Raw genomic sequence first — 26,235 nt, 5'->3', positions numbered from 1 at the left:
CTACACAATATTCTGCTGCTGATGCCAGATGCCATAGCAGTCTCTTTCTGATGTAAAGCAGAGGGTCACCGAGCATGTGGTGCAGGTGATGGGGGACTTCATCTTGCAAACAACACAGCAACGCCTCCATGCTGTGCCCTTTTGGCCCTTAGGCACATCCATGCCTGCACAAATATATTTGGGCAGATGAACACTTGTGGCAGGAGCAGAAGGGACAGGGCGTGGTGCCGTGGTGCTGTAGCCAGCAAGCTCCTTGATGAGCTGCTCTCTGAAGGCTTTCTGTGAGAGGAAGGGCTTTCCACAGCTCTTAGCCATTTCCTTGTGTAGGATGAATGCATTCACCACAGCAATGTCGACGAAATGATAGAAGAAGGTCTTGTACCATTTCATTGTCTTATGCAGAACATTGTAATAGCCTATCAGCGCATCTGATAGGTCCACACCTCCCATGCTCTTGTTGTAGTCCTTTACTGCAGTTGGAATGGGGACATTTTTGGTGGTCCATACCCCGGCACCATCCTTGACACGTCTGACCACATGATCCCCACTGAAGGACTTGTGGATTGTTGTGCACATCACCACCTCTCTGGTATCCATCCACTTAACAAAAAGCAAGCCATCTTCACGGATCCATCGCATGGTCCCCCGCTCAGCCCGCTCAGGCATGTCGTTCACCTTCGTCTTCGGAAAGCCCACCCTGTTGGTACGAATGGTGCCACAAGCCCACACTTCCCGCTTCCTAAGGTCTGCAAACAGGGTAGGGCTTGTGTAGAAGTTATCCACAAACAGTTTGTAGCCCTTCCCTAGCAGTTGAAAATCCAATAACTCCATTACAGAGTCATAGCCAAGTCCCTTACCGGTAGCAAAACTGTTCCTCCCCTCATAGACAAAAAAATTGCATGTGTAGGCACACACAGAATCAGCCAACACAAACAGCTTGTAACCCCACTTGGTTGGTTTGTTTCGCATGTATTGTTTGAGGCCAATTCTGGCCTTTGAGGCTACCATCCTCTCATCGATTGACACGTTCTGGGCTGGCTGAAAGTACGTCTTGCAGGCCTCAACAATGCTGGAGTAGAGAGGTTTGATTTTGCACAGTCTATCAAACGTTGCTGTGCCTCTCTTCTTGTCATTCGCTTCATCAACCTTTGGGTCACTGATATGAAGCGCCTGTGAAAGAACCAGAAACCTTTTGCAGGACATAACAGTCATGGGGAAAGGCAGTTGGTAGAGTGATGACGTTTTCCAGTAGTCCGTCAGGCTTTTCAGCTTCACCATCCCCATGTAGATGACCAGTGAAAGGTAGCAGAAAAAGTCTGACATGGATATGGGCTTCCATGCTACCTTTTTGCCTGCCTGCTTCTTCTTCCCATACTTATTCGTGTTAGACACGAGCGAATCTACAACGGATTGTGTGAAAAACAACTGAAAAAGCTGAAGGGGGCTGTAAGTTGTGGTCGAGTTCACCTGAGGTCCTGGCTTCCTTTTCGGCCGAAAAGTTGGTTGGGGTGGCTCCACATCATCTTCTAGGACAGTGTGCCAACGCCCTTCTGTCCCTTTGTTAGCAGGTGGCACACTTCCCCTCTTCCGCTTCTTTGTCAGTGCCTTCACACCTGTAGATGGCCCAGAGACAGCAGGGGTCCAGCTGGATGAACAAGTTGGCGCTGGGGGCTCCCAGTCGGAATCAGTGCCACTGTGAATGAAAATGTTCAGTTAGAATAGTTTCACATATGAGCCCTGTATCAACAGGTATAATAAAAAGATATAAAGAGTACAGGGAACATAAAGTGCTGTTCCATTTCACTTTGGCCATTTTGTGGGCCTGCCTCAAATAGGCCATTTCATGTGGGGGTGGGGCGTAGCAACAGACACACGCGCCTCGGCCATGCTCCCTCTAACCTCTAACCGTAATATATAGCCTAATTAGAGAAAGCATGCTGGCTCTGTTGAGATGTATGGGTTTGCTGTTACATTCTACTCCATTCCATTTTTATATATATATATATACACACTGCTCAAAAAATAAAGGGAACACTAAAATAACACATCCTAGATCTGAATGAATGAAATATTCTTATTAAATACTTTTTTCTTTACATAGTTGAATGTGCTGACAACAAAATCACACAAAAATTATCAATGTAAATCAAATTTATCAACCCATGGAGGTCTGGATTTGGAGTCACACTTAAAATTAAAGTGGAAAACCACACTACAGGCTGATCCAACTTTGATGTAATGTCCTTAAAACAAGTCAAAAAATGAGGCTCAGTTGTGTGTGTGGCCTCCACGTGCCTGTATGACCTCCCTACAACGCCTGGGCATGCTCCTGATGAGGTGGCGGATGGTCTCCTGAGGGATCTCCTCCCAGACCTGGACTAAAGCATCCGCCAACTCCTGGACAGTCTGTGGTGCAACGTGGCGTTGGTGGATAGAGCGAGACATGATGTCCCAGATGTGCTCAATTGGATTCAGGTCTGGGGAACGGGCGGGCCAGTCCATAGCATCAATGCCTTCCTCTTGCAGGAACTGCTGACACACTCCAGCCACATGAGGTCTAGCATTGTCTTGCATTAGGAGGAACCCAGGGCCAACCGCACCAGCATATGGTCTCACAAGGGGTCTGAGGATCTCATCTCGGTACCTAATGGCAGTCAGGCTACCTCTGGCGAGCACATGGAGGGCTGTGCGGCCCCCCAAAGAAATGCCACCCCACACCATGACTGACCCACCGCCAAACCGGTCATGCTGGAGGATGTTGCAGGCAGCAGAACGTTCTCCACGGCGTCTCCAGACTCTGTCACATGTGCTCATGTGCTCACTGTGAACCTGCTTTCATCTGTGAAGAGCACAGGGCGCCAGTGGCGAATTTGCCAATCTTGGTGTTCTCTGGCAAATGCCAAACATCCTGCACGGTGTTGGGCTGTAAGCACAACCCCCACCTGTGGACGTCGGGCCCTCATACCACCCTCATGGAGTCTGTTTCTGACCGTTTGAGCAGACACATGCACATTTGTGGCCTGATGGAGGTCATTTTGCAGGGCTCTGGCAGTGCTCCACCTGCTCCTCCTTGCATAAAGGCGGAGGTAGCGGTCCTGCTGCTGGGTTGTTGCCCTCCTACGGCCTCCTCCACGTCTCCTGATGTACTAGCCTGTCTCCTGGTAGCGCCTCCATGCTCTGGACACTACGCTGACAGACACAGCAATGCTTCTTGGCACAGCTCGCATTGATGTGCCATCCTGGATGAGCTGCACTACCTGAGCCACTTGTGTGGGTTGTAGACTCCGTCTCATGCTACCACTAGAGTGAAAGCACCGCCAGCATTCAAAAGTGACCAAAACATCAGCCAGGAAGCAAAGGAACTGAGAAGTGGTCTGTGGTCACCACCTGCAGAACCACTCCTTTATTGGGGGTGTCTTGCTAATTGCCTATAATTTCCACCTTTTGTCTATTCCATTTGCACAACATCAAGTGAAATTCAATCAGTGTTGCTTCCTAAGTGGACAGTTTGATTTCACAGAAGTGTGATTGACTTGGAGTTACATTGTGTTGTTTAAGTGTTCCCTTTATTTTTTTGAGCAGTGTATATATATATATATATATATACACACAAACATAGGCTATGGGTCGTTCACATACATACAAATGTATCCTCACTCACAATGAATAGCCAACATGTACTTTACACATTTCATTACATTTTTATTGCAAATAAAACGTAAAAACAATCACAAATAATATTTTATATTATTAATTTCAAACAACGGCATTAGCGTGACAAGAACTTACCAGTCCAAAACAATGTCCTCTCCGTTCAAAAAATAGGCCTCAGTTTCAGAATCATAGGAGTGATCGCTAATGGAGTCTTCCTCAAAAAACAGTTCTGTATCACTTTCACGATCAATTTCCTCTAAAATGTTGTCTTCATTCGTATATCTAGTCTTAGATTTAGCTTTCCCTGACTTATTCGCCATGATGTTGGATAAATAAACAGCTGAAGATGCAAGTTGCCGAAATACTGCTGTGCGTAATAACTTTCCTTCCTTCCAGTTCTAAACGCAAAGGTAAAAGACACTCGTTACGCCTGCGTTTCATGTATGGGTTGGTCTTCAAACAAAGAACCATTTGATAGCCAATGAACAGAGGTAAATGGCACTATCTACCCAGCTAGATTTCAAGACGATGAGTGGTCATTGGGTTAAAATACAGTCAATCAACGAGACAGTGGTCATATAATTGGTGCACAATGAGCTCGTTACTCGTTGTCTTCCAATCGTTTTTTTCGGCTCAATACGTCCCGCGAAATGACCCATCAAGTTTGGTTGTTACAAACAAACAGTTGATTGCAAGGAAACCAAACATGACTGGATAATGTCAGGTTTAGTCAGGGTATTTAGGTCGAAAATTTTATGAAATGAAATTCAACGACATAAGCGTTCACAAAATGTTTCGTGTTAGGCTATAAAAAATTGATTTAACCAAACAAAAGACCATTCAGTGTGTAACAATGAGCCTTGGGATTGCAAACAGAGCAAAATCTTCAAAGGTAAACGATTTATTTTAACGCAATCTGTGATAATGTTACGCCTGTGCTGGTTGAAAAAGTAGTTTGTTATGGAGCGCTGAGCTCAGATAATCGCACCCTATTCTTTCGCAGTAAATCCTTTTTTAAATCTGACAACGCAGTTGGATTATCAAGATTCTAGGCTTTTGAAGCATGTGAGACACTTGTATTTTCAGGAATGTTTAATATGACTATTTGTGGCGATCACCGTATGTTGTCTATTTTCAAACCCGGATCCGGGATCGGTAGTTAAGAGAAGTTAATTTTACCTCTATTTCTGCTTTTTGTTACTCCTCTCTTTGGCTGGAAAAATGGCTGTATTTTTCTGTGACTTGGCTCTAACCTAACATAATCGTTTGGTGTGCTTTCGTCGTAAAACCTTTTTGAAATCGGACACTTTGGCTGGATTTACAACAGGTGTATCTTTAAAATGGTGTGAAATACTTGTATGTTTGAGGAATTAAAATTATGGGATTTCTGTTTTGAATTTGGCGCCCGGCAGTTTCACTGGCTGTTGACGAGGTGGGACGCTACTGTCCCACATACCCTAGTGAGGTTAACAAGAAATTTGTGGAGTGGTTGAAAAACGAGTTATAATGACTCCAACCTAAGTGTATGTAAACTTCGAATGTGTGTATAAATATATATATATATAAATCAAAAAAATATATAAAATGGATATGCAACCATTTAAACAACTGCATTAGCATGAGAAGCAAAAACCTATTTTACTTACTGGTCTAAAAGTGGATCTTTTCCTTCCAAAAACATTTCTTCCGCGCTGGAATCATAACTGTAGTCACTCACAGAGTCCTCATCCATTCCTTCTGTGTCACTCTCCTGGTGAATTTCTGCAATAATATCATCAAAATGTTTATACTTGGACTGAGATTTAGCTTTTCCACTCTTAGTAGCCATGTTTAACTTTTTCAGATTTGAGAAGTTTGTAGAAGAGAAGGAACTGCTGTGAAACGTAAACTACAGTGCGTCCTGTTTCCTTTCACCAGAGAATGAACTCTGTTGTGCACAGCTCTAGCATGATGGCTGTTTGTCCTACAAACGGCATTCACATACTGCTGGAAAGCCCAGCTCATTGGCTATCTAGCTAGGTTTCAAAACGATAGGTGGTCATTGGACCAAGACCCTTCATGGGCTAATTCAGGTGTTGTATAGCCAATACATAATGTAGAATGATGAAACAAGTTTGGTTGCCTTCTAGAGTGTCTGAAGATTGCACAGAAACCAAACTTGACCATGTTAAACAATGTTAGATTTCTAACAAAATTAGATTTCATAAAATTGTTTTGTTGCAAGTTGAGTCGGAATTCATGCAGAACGCTGTTTACAACATGGATGGTGTTAGGATATACAATACCATTCAAGAGTTCGGGGTCACTTAGAAATGTCCTTGTTTTTGAAAGAAAAGCAATTTTTTTGTCCATTTAAAATAACATAAAATTGATCATATACACAGTGTAGACATTGTTAATGTTGTAAATGACTATTGTAGCTGGAAATGGCTGATTATCTACATAGGCGTACAGAGGCCCATTATCAGCAACCATCACTCCTGTGTTCCAATGGCACGTTGTGTTACCTAATCCAAGTTTATCATTTTAAAAGGCTAATTGATCCATTTTGAGCCTGTAATCAAACCCACAAATGCTGATGCTCCAGACACTCAACTGGTCTAAAGAAGGCCAGTTTTATTGCTTCTTTAAATCAGCATAACAGTTTTCAGCTGTGCTAACATAATTGCAAAAGGGTTTTCTAATGATCAATTAGCCTTTTAAAATGATAAACTTGTATTAGGTAACACAAAGTGCCATTGGAACACAGGAGTGATGGTTGCTGATAATGGGCCTCTGTTTTATGGAATATCTACATGGGCGTACAATCTGCCATTTCCAGCTACAACAGTCATTTACAACATTAACAATGTTTACACTGTATTTCTGATCAATTTGATGTTATTTTATTGGACAAAAAATGTGCTTTTCTTTCAAAAACAAGGACATTTCTAATTGACCCCAAACTTTTCAACGGTAGTGTATATATAGAAATACACGTTTAAAATGTGTACTAATTGATTGGTCGAAAGAACAGGTGACTAAGTCAAACAAGATGTTTATTAGTCTGTGACAGCCCTACTAGTAACAGATACCAGTCCATCTTCATGTCAACTAACAGAACTCTGCTGGTTGTCCTGGTAACAGATACCAGTGGGCAGATCTATTGTATTTGTTCAAACTACAGCACTTACTTTGATGTGTCAAATCTGATCCTTTCTTCTCTTGTCCTCCTCTCACAGTTCCACTCAGCCCCGTTGTTTTCCTGCAGTCCACCAGCTGCACAGACAACCTCTTCATACCCAGCAGTAAGGCGCTACCGGGAGAGGCATGACATGGGGACTCCGGAAGGGTGGAAGGGCTAGCATTGTCCTGGTAACCATAAAGAGGGGACAGACACATATCATTATGCATGCTGATGTCACTGTTGACATAAAGTGCTTTACAGAAACCCAGCCCCAGATAGAGCAAGCTGTATACTAGACCAAACCAAGCTGTACCATCTGGTGTTGTGATCTGGAGAGACTCTTCTTTCACTCGTCAGCATCAGGATGTTGTTGAGGCTCCCCAGAGGATCCAAGATAGTCATGTCTCTCTCCTGTGTGAATGAGAACATCAAACAGACGGTAAACTTATGAACTTCAATTGCAATTACAGAGTGTTACAAGAGGCATGAATATATGTCTAAAAAGGGCCTAAATTAGCCACTTTAGTTATGCTTTTTTTTTGTGATCAGTGGTATAAAGTACTTAAGTAAAAAGTACTTTAAAGTACGATTTAAGTAGTTTCAGGGAATCTGTACTTTACTATTTTTGACTAATTTGACTTTTACTTCACTACATTCCTAAAGAAAATGATGTACTTTTTACTCCATACATTTTCCCAGACACCCAAAAGTACTCATTACATTTTGAAGGCTTAGCTGGACAGGAAAATGGTCCAATTCATGCACTAATCAAGAGAACATCCCTGGTAATCATCACTGCCTCTGATCTGGCAGACTCACTAAACACAAGTTTCAATTGTAGATTGTCAGAGAGTTGGAGTGTGTCCCTGGCTATCCGTAAATAAAAAAAGAAATTTAAAAAGAAATTGGCACCATCTGGTTTGCTTAATATAAGGAATTTGAAATGATTTATATACTTTTACTCAGGAAGTATTTTACTAGGTGACTCACTTTTTACTTGAGTAATTTTCTATTTAGGTATCTTTACTTTTAGTCAAGTATGACAATTGCGTACTTTTCCCACCACTGTGATGCAAATGTTAAAGGGCCGTTCCACAAAATGGGTGCATTTTGTGTCCCTTTGATATTTTAAGTAGAAATGATGCACTGTATATTATATTTTAAAACCCGGCTATACTAGAATAAGTGCACTTTAATTTAGACCACAGAGAATTCAATAAATCAAATGTTGAAGTTCCAAAAATATATGTACCAATGGCAGATTGCCCCTTTAACAATTCCTACAATACTGAACAACATATTAAAGTGCAGAACTTCAGTATAATGCCCCTTTAAAAGACACATTAGTTCAACAACTGCATAGTTTGTGCCCCTGTTTTTAAGACCGTACTCACTGGTGGTAATCGGATCTTCAGTCTCATTTTTCACTCCCAAAACGTATTCCTCTTTTATTGCGATATCCTCCTCTTTTACTCGAAAAGGTTCTTCCTCTTCTTTCAATGTTACGGCATCATCCTCCTTTTTGATTCTGAAAGCTTCTACCTCTTTTTCCACTTTGACAACCTCTTTCCCATCTTCCTCTTTCACTGTAATATCATCCTCTTGTTTCAATGTGATAGCCTCCTCTTCCTCCTTTTTCATCCTGAAAGCTTCTTTGCCTCCTTTCACCAGAGTTTTTCTCCGTCTAGATTAGTGAGTTTATGATCCGGGAGATTAGCCTAGTGCAGTATCAATGTAACACATTAGCTAATTTAACAAGCAAATTACGTTCAAATGAACCAGTGGTAAAAAGAATTATGTTCAAAACACTAAGACTAATATACACAAGATTGGTCAAAGGAGCTTCAATGTTTCGGTTTTAGGTTTCCTAGCAAAGCACAACGTGGTTAAATCAGAAGCCTTTTGTCGCTGTTGAAGAAGCTTCCTGTCCCGTCCACTAGTTTACACGTCACGCAAGAAGCATCACCTGAAAATCTCATATCGCCATCTGCTGACTGGAGTGGGTAACGCAGATTGGAAAAATATGATATACAATGTTCCGTCTGACAAGCAATGTCATAACATTTACATTTAAGTCATTTAGCAGACGCTCTTATCCAGAGCGACTTACAAGTACATACATTCATACTTTTTTGTACTGGCCCCCCGTGGGAAACGAACCCACAACCCTGGCGTTGCAAGCGCCATGCTCTACCAACTGAGCTACACGGGACTACGGGACTCATAAGAAGTAATTTAAAAACAACCAGATGTTATTTTCTCTCTTTCTCTCTCCAACCCAAAAGGGCACTTTAGAGACAGGAAGGGTAAAGGGGCATGTGGTCTACACAGGTAGAGTCCTATCTGTTCATGTTACCTTTTGCAAAGTCCATTATTATATATATATTAATATATATATATATTATATGTTATTATGTGTTGTTAGCGATGAGCTTTGGTCAATTTAGCTCGGAATATGCCACCCTCTTCAATCTGTCACCTAATCCTGCCTAATGGGCAGGTCAGCCCTGGAGGAAAGTATTGGCTGGAGGAGAAAACATAACATCTGGTTGTTTTTAAAATACTTCTCATGACATTGCTTGCCAGAATAAACATTGTAATTAATATTTTTCCAATCTGCGTTACCCACTCCAGTCAGCAGATGGCCATATGAGTTTTTCAGGTGATGCTTCTTGCGTGACGTATAATCTAGTGGACGGGACAGGAGGCTTCTTCAACAGCGACAAAAGGCTTCTGATTCAACCAACGTGGTGGTTTGCCACCGAACATTAAACCGAAACATTGCAGCGTTTAATCTTGTGTATAGCGTTTAATCCAGCGTTAAATCTTGTGTGTATTACACTTAGTGTTTTAAACACAATTCTGTTTACATATCTACTCGTTCATTGAAACGTAGATTGCTTGTTAAATTAGCTAATGTGGTAAATTGATATTGCACTAGGCTAATCGCCCGGAACATGAGCTCACTAAACTCGACGGAGAAAGAAGCTCTGGTGAAAGGAGAGGAAGAAGCTTTCAGGATGAAAAGGGAGGAAGAGGAGGCTATCACATTGAAAGAAGAAGAGGATGATATTACAGTAAAAGAGGAATATGGGAAAGACGTTGTCAAAGTGGAAGATGAGGTAGAAGCTTTCAGAATTAAAAAGGAGGAAGATGCCGTAATATTGAAAGAAGAGGAAGAACCTTTTGGAGTAAAAGAGGAAGAGGAGGCTATCTCAATTAAAGAGGAGGAGGAAGACGTTTTGGGAGTGAAAAAGGAGGCTGAAGAGTCGATTAAGACCAGTGAGTACTGACTTAAAAACGGGCACAAAATATGCATTTCTTGAACTAATGTGGGGTTTGAAAGGGGCATTCTACTGACGTTCTACACTTTAATATGTTGTTCAGTACTCAATAAATTGTTAAAGGTGCTATCCGTCATTGGTACATATATTTTTGTGACTTTTATATTAGATTTATTGAAATATCCATGTAGTCCACATTAAAGTGCACTTCATAAAACAGGCTTTTCAGAATTCAACATCTGGGAGCATAATTTCTAATACATTTTCAAAGGGACGCAAAAGGACCCCTTTTCTTGGAACGACCCTTTTACATTTGCAACACAAACAACATTTTAGGAAATCACGATGAAAGTGGCCATTATAGGCCCTTTTTTAGACATATTCATGCCTCTTGTAAGACTCTGTGATTGCAATCGATGGTCATAAGTTCACCATCTGTTTGATGTTCTCGTTCACACAGGAGAGAGACGTGACTATCGTGGATCCTCTGGGGAGCCTCAACAACATCCTGATGCTGACGAGGCAGAGAAGAGTCTCTCCAGATCAGACCACCAGATGGTACAGCTTGGTCTGGTCTAGCATACAGCTTGCTCTATCGGGATCTGGGTTTCTGTAAGGCACTTTATGACAACAGTGACATCAGCATCCATAATGATATGTGTCTGTGTCCCCTCTGTATGGTTACCAGGACAACGCTAGCCCTTCCTCACTCCCGGAGTCCCCATGTCGTGCCTCTCCCGGTAGCACCTTACTGCTGGGTATGAAGAGGTTGTCTGTGCTGCTGGTGGACTGCAGGAAAACAACGGGGCTGAGTGGAACTGTGAGAGGAGGAGAAGAGAAGAAAGGATCAGATTTGACACATCAAAGTAAGTAGTTTCGTTTGAACAAATACAATAGATCTGCCCACTGGTATCTGTTACCAGGACAACCAGCAGAATTCTGTTAGTTGACAGGAAGATGGACTGGTGGATATGGATGTTGTGAATATCATAACACTGAAAAAGAATTCTGCCAATGAAAAGAGAGAAACCAATAGACCATATAAAACCTTGATGAAAGTTAGATTTAGAGAGAAAGTTTCAAGATAATCTGATGTAAGGGGCTTGTTTTACAAAAACTTTTCCTTAAAACATTATGGATGTTACATTGTCTGTCCCAGTCAACCCCCCCTATCTTTACAAGACTGTTGAACAGGCAAACTAAACTCAAGACACTGTTAATTAATTAACTAATACTGGAGGAAAGCTGTGATCAGGCTGCCCACTCAAGAGAAAGCTTCAAACTGTAACCAGTGCTGGCAACCTGGTTCAGGTTATCAGTCAACCTACCAGGGTAGTTACAAACAGTACAGAAATTAAATCATCAACATATTTTGATCATATCTTTACCAATGCTGCAGAAATGTGTTTTAAAGCAGTATCCAGATCCATCAGTAGTAGTGATCACAATATAGTAGCCATGTCTAGGAAAACCACAGTTCCAAAGGCTGGGCCTATTATTGTGTATGAGAGGTCATACAATTTTTTGTAGTGATTCCTATGTTGTTGATGTAAATAATATTTGTTGGTCCTTGGTGTGTAATGATGAGCAACCAGACGCTGCCCTTGACACATTTGAAAATGCTTATCCCAGTTACTAATAAGAATGCACCCATTAAGAAAATGACTGTAAAAACTGTTAAATCCACGTGGATGGATGAGGAATCAAAAAATGGTATGATGAAGAGGGAGGCAAAAGAGATGGCAAATAGGTCTGGCTGTATAACTGATTGGCAAACGTATTGCAAATTGAGAAATCATGTGACTAAATAAAAAGAAGAAGAAACTACACTATGAAACAGATAAATGACATGAAGAATGATAGTAAAAATCTTTGGAGCATCTTCAATGACATTTTGGGCAAAAAAATCAACAATGACATGTCACCGGTGTCTGACAACATGGATGGAAAATTGAGGATAATAGCGGCCGATTTTGCCACTCCTATTTGCCTTGTCTTTAATGTAAGCCTACTAGAAAGTGTGTGCCCTCAGGCCTGGAGGGAAGCTAAAGACATTCCACTACCCAAGAATAGTAAAGCTCCCTTTACTGGCTTAAATAGCCGACCAATAAGCCTATTACCAACCCTTACATTTTTGGGAAAAAATAGTTTGGCTAGATACAATGCTATTTTACAGTTAACAAATTGAGACTTTCAGCTTATAGGGAAGGACATTCAATACGCACAGCACTTACAAATGACTGATTGGCTGAGAGAAGTTGATGATGATAAAAATATTGTTTGGGCTGTTTTGTTAGACTTCATTGCGGCTTTTGACATTATCGATCATAGTCTGCTGCTGAAAAAAACGTATGGCCTTACACCCCCTGCTATTTTGTGGATAAAGAGTTTTTAAAAAAGCTAACCTGTATTTAACTAGGGAAGTTGGTTAAGTACAAATTTTCATTTTCAATGACGGCCTAGGACTGCCTTGTTCAGGGGCAGAACGACAGAGTTTTACCTTGTCAGCTCGGGGATTCGATCCAGCAACCTTTTGGTTACTGGCCTAACGCTCTAACCACTAGGCTACCTGCCGCCCCAGAGCTACCTGTCTAACAGAACACAGAGAGTGTTCTTTAATGGAAGCCTGTACAACAAAATCAAGGTAGAATCAGGAATTCCACAGGGCAGCTGTTTGGCACCTACTTTTTTCAATCTTTACCAACGACATTTGAGTAAAGCCAGTGTGTCTATGTATGCGGATGACGCAACACTGTACACGTCAGCTACTACAGCGACTGAAATGACAGCAACACTTAACAAAGAGCTGCAGTGAGTTTCAGAATGGGTGGCAAGGAATAGTTAGTTAGTCCTAAATATTTCAGATGACCTTAAGTTACATGGCCTACTATGCTAATTCTGTAGCTGTATTGTTAGAGGGGGGTAAAGATAAAGATTTTGTTGGGGCGACAGGCAGGTATTAACCCTAGTTATTAAAGTTAGTTATTACGTATTATAACATTATTATTATTATTATTAAATATTATTAAAACCGAAAGGATGAGAGTAGGATAGATAGAGTAGCGCTTCCAGACACATTCTAAACATGATAGGGTCTTAAAGGAGGATTTTAGCATCTAATGATGAAACATGATGGAGTCTTAAAACTTCTTATGGCTGCAATCCCGGCAATGGGATGATATGACAACAGCCAGTGAAAGTGCAGGGCGCCAAATTAAAAAAACAGAAATCTCATAATTAAAATTCCTCAGACATTCATGTGTCTTATATCATTTTAAAGGTAATCTTGTTGTTAATCCCACCAAAGTGTCCGATTTCAAATAGGCTTTTCAGCGAAAGCACTACAAACGATTATGTTAGGTCACCACAAAACCACACTAATCACAGCCATTTTTTCCAGCTAAAGATAGCTTCACAAAAACCTGAATACAGATAAAATGAATCACTAACCTTCGATTAATTTCATCAGATGACACTCATAGGACTTCATGTCACACAATACATGCATGTTTTGTTTGATTAAATTCATATTTATATAAAAAAATCTGAGTTTACATTGAGGCGACTAGATTCACTAGTTGCAAAAACATCAAGTGACTTTGCATAGCCACATCGTTTCAACAGAAATACTCATCATAAATAGATGATAATACAAGTTATACACATGGAATTATAGATATACCTCTCCTTAATGCAACCGCTGTGTCAGATTTAAAAAAAACTTTACGGAAAAGAAACCACGCTATAATCTGAGACGGCGCTCAAAAGTAAAACACCAGAGCTGCAAAGATGGCGTCAACATAAACAAGAAAATATATGATAAATACTCCCTTACCTTTGATGATCTACATCAGAAAGCACACCAGGAATCCCAGGTCCACAATAAATGTTTGTTTTGTTTGAAAAAATCCGTTATTTATGTCCAAATACCTTCTTTTGTTAGCGCGTCTGGTTTACATATCCAAACACTAATTCTGGTCAGCGTTATATCGGACAAAAAGTGATATTACCGGTCGAAGAAACATTTCAAACTAAGTACACAATCAATCATTAGGATGTTTTTAACATATAGCTTCAATAAAGTTCCAACCGGAGTATTCTTTCTTGTCTTTGTGATAAATGGAACGCAAGTGACTCCCATGAGGAAAAAGCATGATCAGAAAATGGCTGCTTGATGGACACCTGACTGATTCTGCTCTCATTCTCTTCCACAACATCATAGAAGTCTCATTATAATTTATATTGATGGTTGACATCTAGTGGAACCCATAGGCAGTGCAAACTCATATCTCAAGGGAATTTCTTTAGGGACTCTGGTGAATACATACAAGCTCAGATTTCTGACTTCCTGTTTTGATTTCAACTCAGGATTTTGCCTGCCAATATGAGTTCTGTTAATCTCACAGACATAATTCAAACAGTTTTAGAAACTTTAGAGTGTTTTCTATCCAATACTAATAATAATATGCAAATATTAGCAACTATGACTGAGGAGCAGGCCGTTTGATATGGGCACCTTTCATCCAAGCTACTCAATACTACCCCTTCAGCCATAAGAAGTTAACTTCTTCGGGGCAGGGGCCAGCATTTTCACTTTCGGAAAAATAGCATGCAAACATTCAACTGCCTGCTACTCATCCCCAGAATATAAGATATGCATATAATTAATAGATTTGGATAGAAAACACTCTGAAGTTTCTAAAACTGTTTGAATCATATCTGTGAGAATAACATAACTTATTTAGCAGGCAAAACCCTGAGGACAAACCATTCAGAATATTTTTTTGGGGATGTCACTGTGTTTTGAATGAGTTATCTAAGAGAGACCAGATTTCTGATGGACTTGCTTGCAGTACCTACGGCTTCCACTGGATGTCACCAGTCCTTGGAAATTGGTTGAAGTTATTCCTCTGTGAACTGAAGAAGTAGGGCTGTCGTAAATGAGGGTCACCTGAAGTAAATTTTTGGAGCGAGTCATGTTATGAAAAAAGTTGCCTCAGTTTGGTTTCGTTTGGTATTGAACACAGATCATCCGGTCTTCAAATTGATCGATTATTAACGTTTAAAAATACCTAACGTTGTATTACAAAATGAGTTTGAAGTGTTTTGGTAAAGTTTACATGAAACTTTTGATATATTTTGTAGAGAAGTGGCGATAGTTGGAAGCTGTGTTTTTCTGGATGAAACGGTCCAAATAAATTGACATTTTGGATATATATCGACGGAATTAATAGAACAAAAGGACCATTTGTGATGTTTATGGGACATATTGGAGTGCCAACATAATAATTTCGTCAAAGGTAAGGAATGATATATGTTTTATTTCTGCGTTTTGTGTCGTGCTTGCAGTGATGAAATATGCTTCTCTCTTTGTATACTTTTGTGCTATCATCGGATAATAGCATCTTATGCTTTCGCCGAAAAGCTTTTTTGAAATCTGACATGTTGGCTGTATTCACAACGAGTGTAGCTTTAATTTGGTATCTTACATGTGTGATTTAATGAAAGTTAGATTTTTATATCATGTTATTTGAATATGGCGCTCTGTATTTTCCCTGGCTAATGGCCGAGAGAGGTTAAAGAAGGACTGTAGCATCTAATGATGAAACATTATGGAGTCTTAAAGGAGGACTGTAGCTTCTAATGATGAAACATGATGGAGTCTTAAAGGAGGACTGTAGCATCTAATGATGAAACATTATGGAGTCTAAAATCAAAAATATGTTTTAGAAATATGTAACTTTGATGCATTCACAAGTGCAATACACCAAATTAAAGCTTAACTTCTTGTTAATCTACCCATCGTGTCCGATTTCAAAAAAGCTTTACAGCGAAAGCACACCATATAATTATGTTAGGTCAGAGCCTAGTCACAAAAACACACACAGCCATTTTCCAGCCAAAGAGAGGAGTCACAAAAAGCAGAAATATAGATTCAATTAAATTTATCACTAACCTTTGATGATCTTCATCAGATGGCACTTTTAGGACTTCATGTTACACAATACATGTATGTTTTGTTCGATAAAGTGCATATTTATATCCAAAAATCTCAGTTTACATTGGCGCTTTATGGTCAGTAATGTTGTGCATCGAAAACATCCTGCAAATTTTCAGAGGCACATCAATTTACAGAAATACTCATAATAAACATATAAAAGTTGATACAAGTATTATGCACAGAATTATAGATATACTTCTCCTTAATGCAACCGCTGTGTCAGATTTCAAAAAAGCTTTACGGAAAAAGCAAACCATGCAATAATCCGAGTACGGCGCTCAGACACAAGCCATGCAGATACCCGCCATGTTGTTGAGTCAGAAATAGCGTTTTAAATATTCGCTTTGATGATCTTCATCAGAATGCACTCCCAGGAATCCTAGTTCAACAATAAATGTTTGTTTTGTTCGATAAAGTCCATCATTTATGTCCAAATACCTCCTTTTGTTAGCGCGTTTGGTAAACAAATCCAAACTCACGAGGCGCGGGCAAGTCCAGGCGAAAGTTCCGATGAAAAGTTCAAAAATGTATATTAAAGTTCGTAGAAAAATGTCAAACGATGTATAGAATCAATCTTTAGGATGTTTTTAACATAAATCTTCAATAATGTTTCAACCAGAGAATTCCTTTGTCTTTAGAAATGCAATGGAATGCTGGTCGCTCTCACTTGTAGGCGCGTGATCAGCTCATGCCACTCTGGCAGATCTCTGGTTGAAACAGCTCTCATTCCCCCCTCCTTCACAGTAGAAGCATCAAACAATGTTCTAAGACTGTTGACATCTAGTGGAAGCCTTAGGAAGTGCAATATGACCCCATAGACACTGTACATTCGATAGGCAATGAGTTGAAAACTACAAACCTCAGATTTCCCACTTCCTGGTTGGATTTTTCTCAGGTTTTCGCCTGCCATTTGAGTTTTGTTATACTCACAGACATAATTCAAACAGTTTTAGAAACTTCAGAGTGTTTTCTATCCAATATTACTAATAATATGCATATATTAGCTTCTGGGCCTGAGTAGCAGGAAGTTTGCTCTGGGCACGCTTTTCATCCGAACGTGAAAATGCTCCCCCCTTATCCCAAACAGGTTAAGTACTGCAGTGCATCTCCTCCTCATGGACTGCACCAGATTTGACAGTACTTGCTGTGAGATGTTACCCCACTCTTCCACTAAGGCACCTGCAAGTTCGCGGACATTTCTGGGGGGAATGGCCCTAGCTCTCACCCTCCGATCCAACAGGTCCCAGACGTGCGCAATGGGATTGAGATCCGGGCTCTTCGCTGGCCATGGCAGAACACTAACATTCCTGTCTTGCAGGAAATCATGCACAGAAGGAGCAGTATGGCTGGTGGCATTGTCATGCTGGAGGGTCATGTCAGGATGAGCCTGCAGGAAGGGTACCACATGAGGGAGGAGGATGTCTTCTCTGTAACGCACACCGTTGAGATTGACTGCAATGACAACAAGCTCAGTCTGATTATGCTGTGACACACCGCCCCCGACCATGACGGCCCCTCCACCTACAAATCGATCCCGCTCCAAAGTGCAGGCCTCGGTGTAACGCTCATTCCTTCAACGATAAACGCGAATCCGACGATAAACGTGAATCCGACCATCACCCCTAGAGACAGAACCGCGACTTGTTAGTGAAAATAACTTTTTGCCAGTCCTGTCTGGTCCAATGACGGTGGGTTTGTGCCCAGAGGCGACGTTGTTGCCGGTGATGTCTGGCGAGGACCTGCCTTTCAACAGACCTACAAGCCCTTATTCCAGCCTCTCTCATTCAATTGCGGACAGTCTGAGCTAGAGGTCGACCGATTAATCGGAATGGCCGATTAATTAGGGCCGATTTCAAGTTTTCATAATCGTAAATCGGTATTTTTGGGCGCCGATTTGCCCAATTTTTTTTTTTTTGTTACCTTTAATTAACTAGGCAAGTCAGTTAAGAACACATTCTTATTTTCAATGACGGCCTAGGAACGGTGCCTTGTTCAGGGGCAGAACGACAGATTTTCACCTTGTCAGCCCGGGGTTTCCAATCTTGCAACATTACAGTTAACTAGTCCAACGCAATAACGACCTGCCTCTATCTCGTTCCACTCCACAAGGAGACTGCCTGTTACGCAAATGCAGTAAGCCAAGGTAAGTTGCTAGCTAGCATTAAACTTATCTTATAAAAAACAATCAATCATAACCACTAGTTAACTACACATGGTTGATGATATTACTAGGTATTATCTAGCGTGTCCTGCGTTGCATATAATCTGACTGAGCATACAAGCATACAAGTATCTACGTTTCTGACTGAACGGTGGTAGGCAGAAGCAGACGCGTAAACATTCATTCAAAAAGCACTTTCGTGCGTTTTGCCAGCTGCTCTTTGTTGTGCGTCAAGCATTGCGCTGTTTATGACTTCAAGCCTATCAACTCCCGAGATGAGGCTGGTGTAACCGAAGAGAAATGGCTAGATAGTTAGCGCGCGCTAATAGCGTTTTAAACGTCACTCGCTATGAGCCTTCTAGTAGTTGTTCCCCTTGCTCTGCATGGGTAGCGCTGCTTCGATGGTGGCTGTTGTCGTTGTGTTGCTGGTTCGAGCCCAGGGAGGAGCGAGGAGAGGGACGGAAGCTATACTGTTACACTTGCAATACTAAAGTGCCTATAAGAACATCCAATAGTCAAAGGTTAATGAAATACAAATGGTATAGAGGGAAATATCTTTCATATGTTCTCATGTTCTGAGCAAGGAACTGAAACGTTAGCTTTCTTACATAGCACATATTGCACTTTTACTTTCTTCTCCAACACTTTGTTTTTGCATAATTTAAACCAAATTGAACACGTTTCATTATTTATAGATTTTATTGATGTATTATATTAAGTTAAAATAAGTGTTCATTCAGTATTGTTGTAATTTTCATTATTACAAATAAAATTAAAATAATCGGCCGATTAATCGGTATCGGCTTTTTTTGGTCCTCCAATAATCGGTATCGGCGTTGAAAAATCATAATCGGTCGACCTCTAGTCTGAGCACCAATGTAGGGATTGTGCGTTCCTGGTGTAACTTGGGCAGTTGTTGTTGCCATCCTGTACCTGTAGGTGTGATGTTCGGGATGTACCGATCCTGTGCGGGTGTTGTTACACGTGGTCTGCCACTGCGAGGACGATACGCTGTCCGTCCTGTCTCCCTGTAGCGCTGTCTTAGGCGTCTCACAGTACGGACATTGCAATTTATTGCCCTGGCCACATCTGCAGTCCTCATGCCTCCTTGCAGTATGCCTAAGGCACGTTCACGCAGATGAGCAGGGACCCTGGGCATCTTTCTTTTGGTGTTTTTCAGAGTCAGTAGAAAGGCCTCTTTAGAGTTCTAAGTTTTCATAACTGTAACCTTAAAACCTCTTCATCACCCTCCCGGATCCGGGATCCTCCTCATCAAAAAAGCTGACTAGCATAGCCTAGCCTAACGTGACAGGGATATCATATAATATAATTTTCATGAAATCACAAGTCCAATACAGCAAATGAAAGATACACTTCTTGTGAATCCAGCCATCATTTCCGATTTTTAAAATGTTTTACAGCGAAAACACAATATGTATTTCTATTAGCTAACCACAATAGCCAAACACACAACCGCATATTTTCACCATGTTTCCACCGCATAGGTAGCTTTCACAAAACCGACAAAATAGAGATAAAATTAATCACTAACCTTGAACAACTTCATCAGATGACAGTCTTATAACATGTTATACAATACATTTATGTTTTGTTCGAAAATGTGCATATTTGAGGTATAAATCATATTTTTACATTGCAGCCACCATCAAAAATAGCAGCAAAGCAGCCAGAATAATTACAGAGAGCAACGTGAAATACATAAATACTCATCATAAAACATTTATGAAAAATACATGGTGTACATCAAATGAAAGATAAACATCTTGTGAATCCAGCCAATATTTCCGTTTTTTCTGAAGTGTTTTACAGCGAAAACTCAATATAGCGTTATATTAGCTTACTACAATAGCTAACACACAACAGCATTGCTTCAAGGCAAACGGTACCGATAGCACAGTTCGACAGATATATGAAATAGCATCCCAAAATGGGTCCTACTTTTGGTGGTCTTCCATCAGAATGTTGTACAAGGAGTCCTTTGTCCAGAACCGTCGTTGTTTGGAATATGAACGACTTCTTTCCCTCTTGAATTAGCAAGCGCACTGGCCAAGTGGTGCTAAGCTCTCCTTCGTGAACAAAGTCAAACAACGCAACACGCCTAACGTCCTGAATAAATTTCAATAATCTAATAAACCTATATTAAAAAAACATACTTTACGATGATATTGTGACATGTATCAAATAAAATCAAAGCCGGAGATAGTATTCGCCTATAACGACGGTTTTCCAGAAGGCGATTCCAGGTTCAACTTCGCGCTTTCGAAAATACAGGAAACGGCGGACCAGTCATTCCAAGAGGATTTATTCCACTTCAGAGCAAGATAATCCACTCATTTCTTCTCTCACTTCCGCTTGACATCTAGGGGAAGGTGTATGACGTGTATGTATATCAATACGTGTCATGCCCATTTATAGGCAAGCTCTTGAACAGAGACCTCCGATTTCAGAAACTCACTTCCTGTCAGGAAGTGGGCTGCAGAAGGAGTTCTGTTTCACTCAGAGAAATAATTCAAACGGTTTTAGAAACTAGAGAGTGTTTTCTATCCAATAGTAATAATACTATGCATATTGTACGAGCAAGAATTGAGTACGAGGCCGTTTGAAATGGGCACATTTTTCCAAGTTAGTCAATACGCCCCCTGCAGCCATAAGAAGTTAAGCGACGTCTGTGTCTTGAGTGTCCAAGAACGGTTTAGTTTTTTGTGTTCTGACTTGTAAAGCAGAATGAATAAAAAAGTAATGTTAACATTATCAGTAATTACCAGGAAACTCTATAACATTTGTTTTAAAATCACACCAAGATTGTTAAAACTGGCCTTAGGTTATTGAGCGATCTGATTAGGATTTACCCTCATAGCAAGGCCTATTTATCATGTGGAGGTTTCATTCAGGTCTCTTTTTTTAAAAACACACTGTCTTTGGCAGGAGAAAGACCAGACTCAGAGGAACCAGAGCCAGGGACGTCCAAACCAACAAGAAGACACCAGTGTTCCCACTGTGTAAAGTGGTTTAACAAGTTAGGGAACCTGAAACAACATGAGAGAATACACACAGGGGGGAAGCCTTACCATTGCTCCCAATGTGGAATGAGTTTCAACCAGCCGGGGGAGCTGAAATGGCATGAGAGAATACACACAGGGGAGAAGCCTTACCATTGCTCCCAATGTGGAAAGTGTTTCAACCGGCCGGGGGAGCTGAAACGGCATGAGAGAATACACACAGGGGAGAAGCCTTACCACTGCTCCCAGTGCGGAAAGAGTTTTAGCGATATAGGGAACCTGAAAAAACATGAGAATGCACACAGGGGAGAAGCCTTACCATTGCTCCCAATGTGGAAAGTGTTTCAACCAGCCGGGGGAGCTGAAATGGCATGAGAGAATACACACAGGGGAGAAGCCTTACCATTGCTCCCAATGTGGAAAGTGTTTAAACCGGCCGGGGGTTCTGAAACGGCATGAGAGAATACACACAGGGGAGAAGCCTTACCACTGCTCCCAGTGTGGAAAGCATTTTAACCAGAAAGGACACCTGAACCTACACGAGAGAATACACACAGGAGAGAAGCCTTACCACTGCTCCCAATGTGGAAGGAGTTTCAACCATCCGGGGGAGCTGAAACGGCATGAGAGAATACACTCGGGGAGAAGCCTTACCACTGCTCCCAGTGTGGAAAGAGTTTTAACGATTTAGGGAACCTGAAAAAACATGAGAATACACACAGGGGACTTGCTGTCTTATATTGTTGACTGATAATGATTACCTGTTTTTACCATATGAACTTGAATTGTACAAAGTATACTAAAACATATATTTGTATGTTTTTATTAGAAAACATGAATTGAATATGGAGTATGTCAGTTTGAATATAGAGTAGGTCAGATTCCATGTGTTTAAATGGTCCTTTTTTAAACTCTGTGTTTGTGTTTATCTGGGTGTCTTTCCTCCAGCACTACAGATATAAAGTGATATTTGGATGTGATGCATTTGTTCCGTTGTTTACATTTGCAATGTTGGCCCACTGATGATTTAATGAAATGAAAATGTTCACAGACTCTGTAATGCAAAATGTTAATTGTATGTGTCCACATATCTGAGTATGTGACTTGTGGTGGATGAATCAGAATTAGTTGGGTAACATAGATAATTAAGATGTCTTATCTGCATAATATGCTGATGTGATATACTTGTTATTAGAATGTATCCATTCGGACTCTGGTGATGGCAGTTGCACTTCTTCCCTCAGCTGGGGCTCAGTCACCTGGGGCCCAGAGAGGGGAGAGGTAAAAGACAAGCCTGACATGTCCCTGGTGCTATGCAGAATATCAGGAAGGGAAGAGGACAGGGGGGAACATTGTCTTCATATGTGAATGTATCTGTTAAACTATGTGAAGGGATGGTGTGATTAATGGGGAACCAATTACTGGTTTCCACAATGTCTGTGCGCAAGTCACTCCCTCCTTTGGCATTGGGGGGAGGTGTATGGCAGTGTCTGGAACCATTGTATGTCCTCTCTGATGTTGCACTTATCCTGGGATAGTGTATGACCTAGAGGCTCACTCCCCTCAGTGAGCTTGTCCAGGAGTGGGGTCAAGAAGGGGTTTTACTTGAGATGGGAGTATCTAGAGTTGACAATTGATAGAGTTGACAATTGAGTTATGCCATTGGATGAGTTGGTGTTTTTGTGCTATGAAGTACCAGGAAAGAGATTAGAACCTCGTCTTAGGGACCAAACTGAATGATAAATTATAGCGAATGCTCTCTGGCTACGGGATACTCCTTTCTCATTATAAAGTCTCACTTTGTGAACTGTTCCTAATATCTGTGGTTTGTTATGTCGACTAGGGGGGTGGATCTTTGCTATAAAAGATCTCAGTAGCCATTGTGTTGCCACTCTCAACGGTTCATTAGAAATAGTGAATTGTTGAAAGTCATTGCAAAGATCTTATTATTAAAGATGTAGTTTAAGTATAACTCTGATTGGTGTGTGAAGTTTGTCTCTCCTCATTTGGTAATACAGAAATTAACCACCACAGACGAACCTTGTGAAACTGACCTATTATAATCTCCTGTTCCTGGGAGTATCATCCTGCGTAGCAAACCAGCTGCCCCTGCGTCTTTGTATGAATAAAGTCCCTCCCAGGAACAGGAAACTATAAAGATATGTGCTCATCACCTAATGCTTCAGGAATTCAAACTGTCTACACTGCGCTGTGTAACTGTTATTCTCTCTGAGCTCAGAAATAAAGAATCTTGGTTTGACTTGGACTCCAGCAGATCCTTATTTTATAATATCCACCACAACTCTCCCACGGATTGCTGTTTCATCATTGTCTCAAAGAAGAGTTCCTCGTTCCACTTTCCTGGGTGCAAGCTTCCACTGGTTGAATAAACGTTTCCACGTCATTTCAACAAAACACCTTTTGTTTCATGGACTTGCAACCTAAATCCAATGACAGGTGACATTTTATGTTGATTTCATGTTGAATTGACTTTAGTTGACGACTCAAAGAAATGTAAATAGAAACTAGATGTTGAACTGACGTCTGTGCTCAGTGGGCTGGTTTGAATAAGCGGCAGGTGTTGGATCAATATCCACCTTAGTAGCTAAGTTTCCATGTAATTTGCAACAGATGTTCATGTGAATATTCTAAAATCTGCATTACACAATATATGCATTTTTCCACAAGAAATGTTTTTATCAGACAGACTTATTGGTGATCAAAGGCTTTACGAGACCAAAAAATACTTTTGCTGTTGAATTCCCATGTGCCGAATGGAAAAATACAAGTTAAAACCTGTTTGGGATATGGGGGCGCTGTTTTCACTTTGTAAAAAATCGTTCCCAAATTAAACTGCCTCGTACTCAATTCTTGCTCGTACAATATGCATATTATTATTACTATTGGATAGAAAACACTCTCAGGTTTCTAAAACCGTTTGAATTATATCTGTGAGTAAAACAGAACTCATTTTGCAGCAAACTTCCTGTCAGAAAGTGAAAAATCTGAAATCGAGGCTCTGTTCCAGGGCCTCCCTATTCATTTGCTTGAAATCTATGGATAAACATGCACTTCATACGCCTTCCACTTGATGTCAATAGGCAGTGAGAGGTGAGATGGAGTGTCTAGCTTGATCTGAGGTCAAAAGAGAGCTCTTGGAATGACATGACCCCAATTTCCTTTGTTCAGGAAGGCGCTGGAAGGAACTCTGGATTGCCTTCTGAAAAGCTTTCGTTATAGACGGCTAATATCTCCGGCTTTGATTTTATTTGATAAATGTGATAATATCATCGTAAAGTATGTTTTTTCAATATAGTTTTATCAGATTATTGAAAGTTTATCGGGAGTTTTGGCGTGTTCCGTTCTCTGCGTTTGGTGACGATGGACAGCTTCGCACCACTTAGCTAGCTTTGGTTGCTAATTCGACAGACGAAGAGGACATTCTAAATCCAAACAACGATTATTCTGGACAAAGGACCCCTTGTACAAGATTCTGATGGAAGCTCAGCAAAAGTAGGACCCATTTATGATGTTATTTCGTATTTCTGTCAAATGTTTAGTATTATTTTCCTTCCTGATTTTGGGCGCTGTCTCGCTATAACGTAAGCTGTATGTCGTACTAAAGTTATTTTAGAATTCTAACACGGCGATTGCATTAAGAACTAGTGTATCTATCATTTGCTGTACAACATGTATTTTTTAGTAAAGTTTATGATGAGTTATTTGGTCAGAATAGGTGAGTGTAAGAAATATATCTATCATGTATCCTACTTGGCTGAAGCTTTGATCCAGTGGAAGAAGTATTGAGGAGCAGGGAGGTTAAAGGTCACTTCAGGATACAGCTGTTACTCTACACTATCCCTAGATAATCCAGTAATAAGAGAACATTTCTACATTATTTAGGGCTCTATAACATCTCTATCAATATATATATTTTTTTTTTACCCAATTCCATTTTCTCCGTTTAGGTTTTCCAGGTTTCTGATTTGTCCCTGTTTTTTGCTCTAAATCACACTGTTAATAGAAAACTACTGCATCATAAATACTGGAGGGGTCAGGAGACACTGTGGCCCCATCCGATGAGACCCCCGGACAGGGCCAAACAGGAAGGATATAACCCCACCCACTTTGCCAAAGCTCTACACAATATTCTGCTGCTGATGCCAGATGCCATAGCAGTCTCTTTCTGATGTAAAGCAGAGGGTCACCGAGCATGTGGTGCAGGTGATGGGGGACTTCATCTTGCAAACAACACAGCAACGCCTCCATGCTGTGCCCTTTTGGCCCTTAGGCACATCTATGCCTGCACAAATATATTTGGGCAGATGAACACTTGTGGCAGGAGCAGAAGGGACAGGGCGTGGTGCAGTGGTGCTGTAGCCAGCAAGCTTCTTGATGAGCTGCTCTCTGAAGGCCTTCTGTGAGAGGAAGGGCTTTCCACAGCTCTTAGCCATTTCCTTGTGTAGGATGAATGCATTCACCACAGCAATGTCGACAAAATGATAGAAGAAGGTCTTGTACCATTTCATTGTCTTATGCAGAACATTGTAATAGCCTATCAGGGCATCTGATAGGTCCACACCTCCCATGCTCTTGTTGTAGTCCTTTACTGCAGTTGGAATGGGGACATTTTTGGTGGTCCATACCCCGGCACCATCCTTGACACGTCTGACCACATGATCCCCACTGAAGGACTTGTGGATTGTTGTGCACATCACCACCTCTCTGGTATCCATCCACTTTACAAAAAGCAGGCCATCTTCACGGATCCATCGCATGGTCCCCCGCTCAGGCATGTCGTTCACCTTCGTCTTCGGAAAGCCCACCCTGTTGGTACGAATGGTGCCACAAGCCCACACTTCCCGCTTCCTAAGGTCTGCAAACAGGGTAGGGCTTGTGTAGAAGTTATCCACAAACAGTTTGTAGCCCTTCCCTAGCAGTTGAAAATC

General features: G+C 41.0%; 1 protein-coding gene across 1 annotated transcript; it reads right to left on the bottom strand.

The window, feature by feature from the left end:
• LOC120036463 lies at positions 1-25,740 on the bottom strand. Its single transcript, XM_038982902.1, has 4 exons — positions 25,620-25,740; positions 5,301-5,415; positions 730-1,693; positions 1-279 (listed from the first exon to the last, which is right to left on the bottom strand). Exons 1-4 carry the CDS (start codon positions 25,738-25,740, stop codon positions 1-3), a joined length of 1,479 nt encoding a protein of 492 aa, XP_038838830.1.
• Positions 25,741-26,235: the final 495 nt, after the last annotated feature.

This window comes from Salvelinus namaycush, unplaced genomic scaffold (genome assembly GCF_016432855.1).
Source record: "Salvelinus namaycush isolate Seneca unplaced genomic scaffold, SaNama_1.0 Scaffold134, whole genome shotgun sequence".
Classification (NCBI taxonomy): Eukaryota; Metazoa; Chordata; class Actinopteri; order Salmoniformes; family Salmonidae; genus Salvelinus; species Salvelinus namaycush.
Note: the sequence above shows the minus strand (reverse complement) of the source record. Positions and strands in the feature narration are given on the sequence as shown.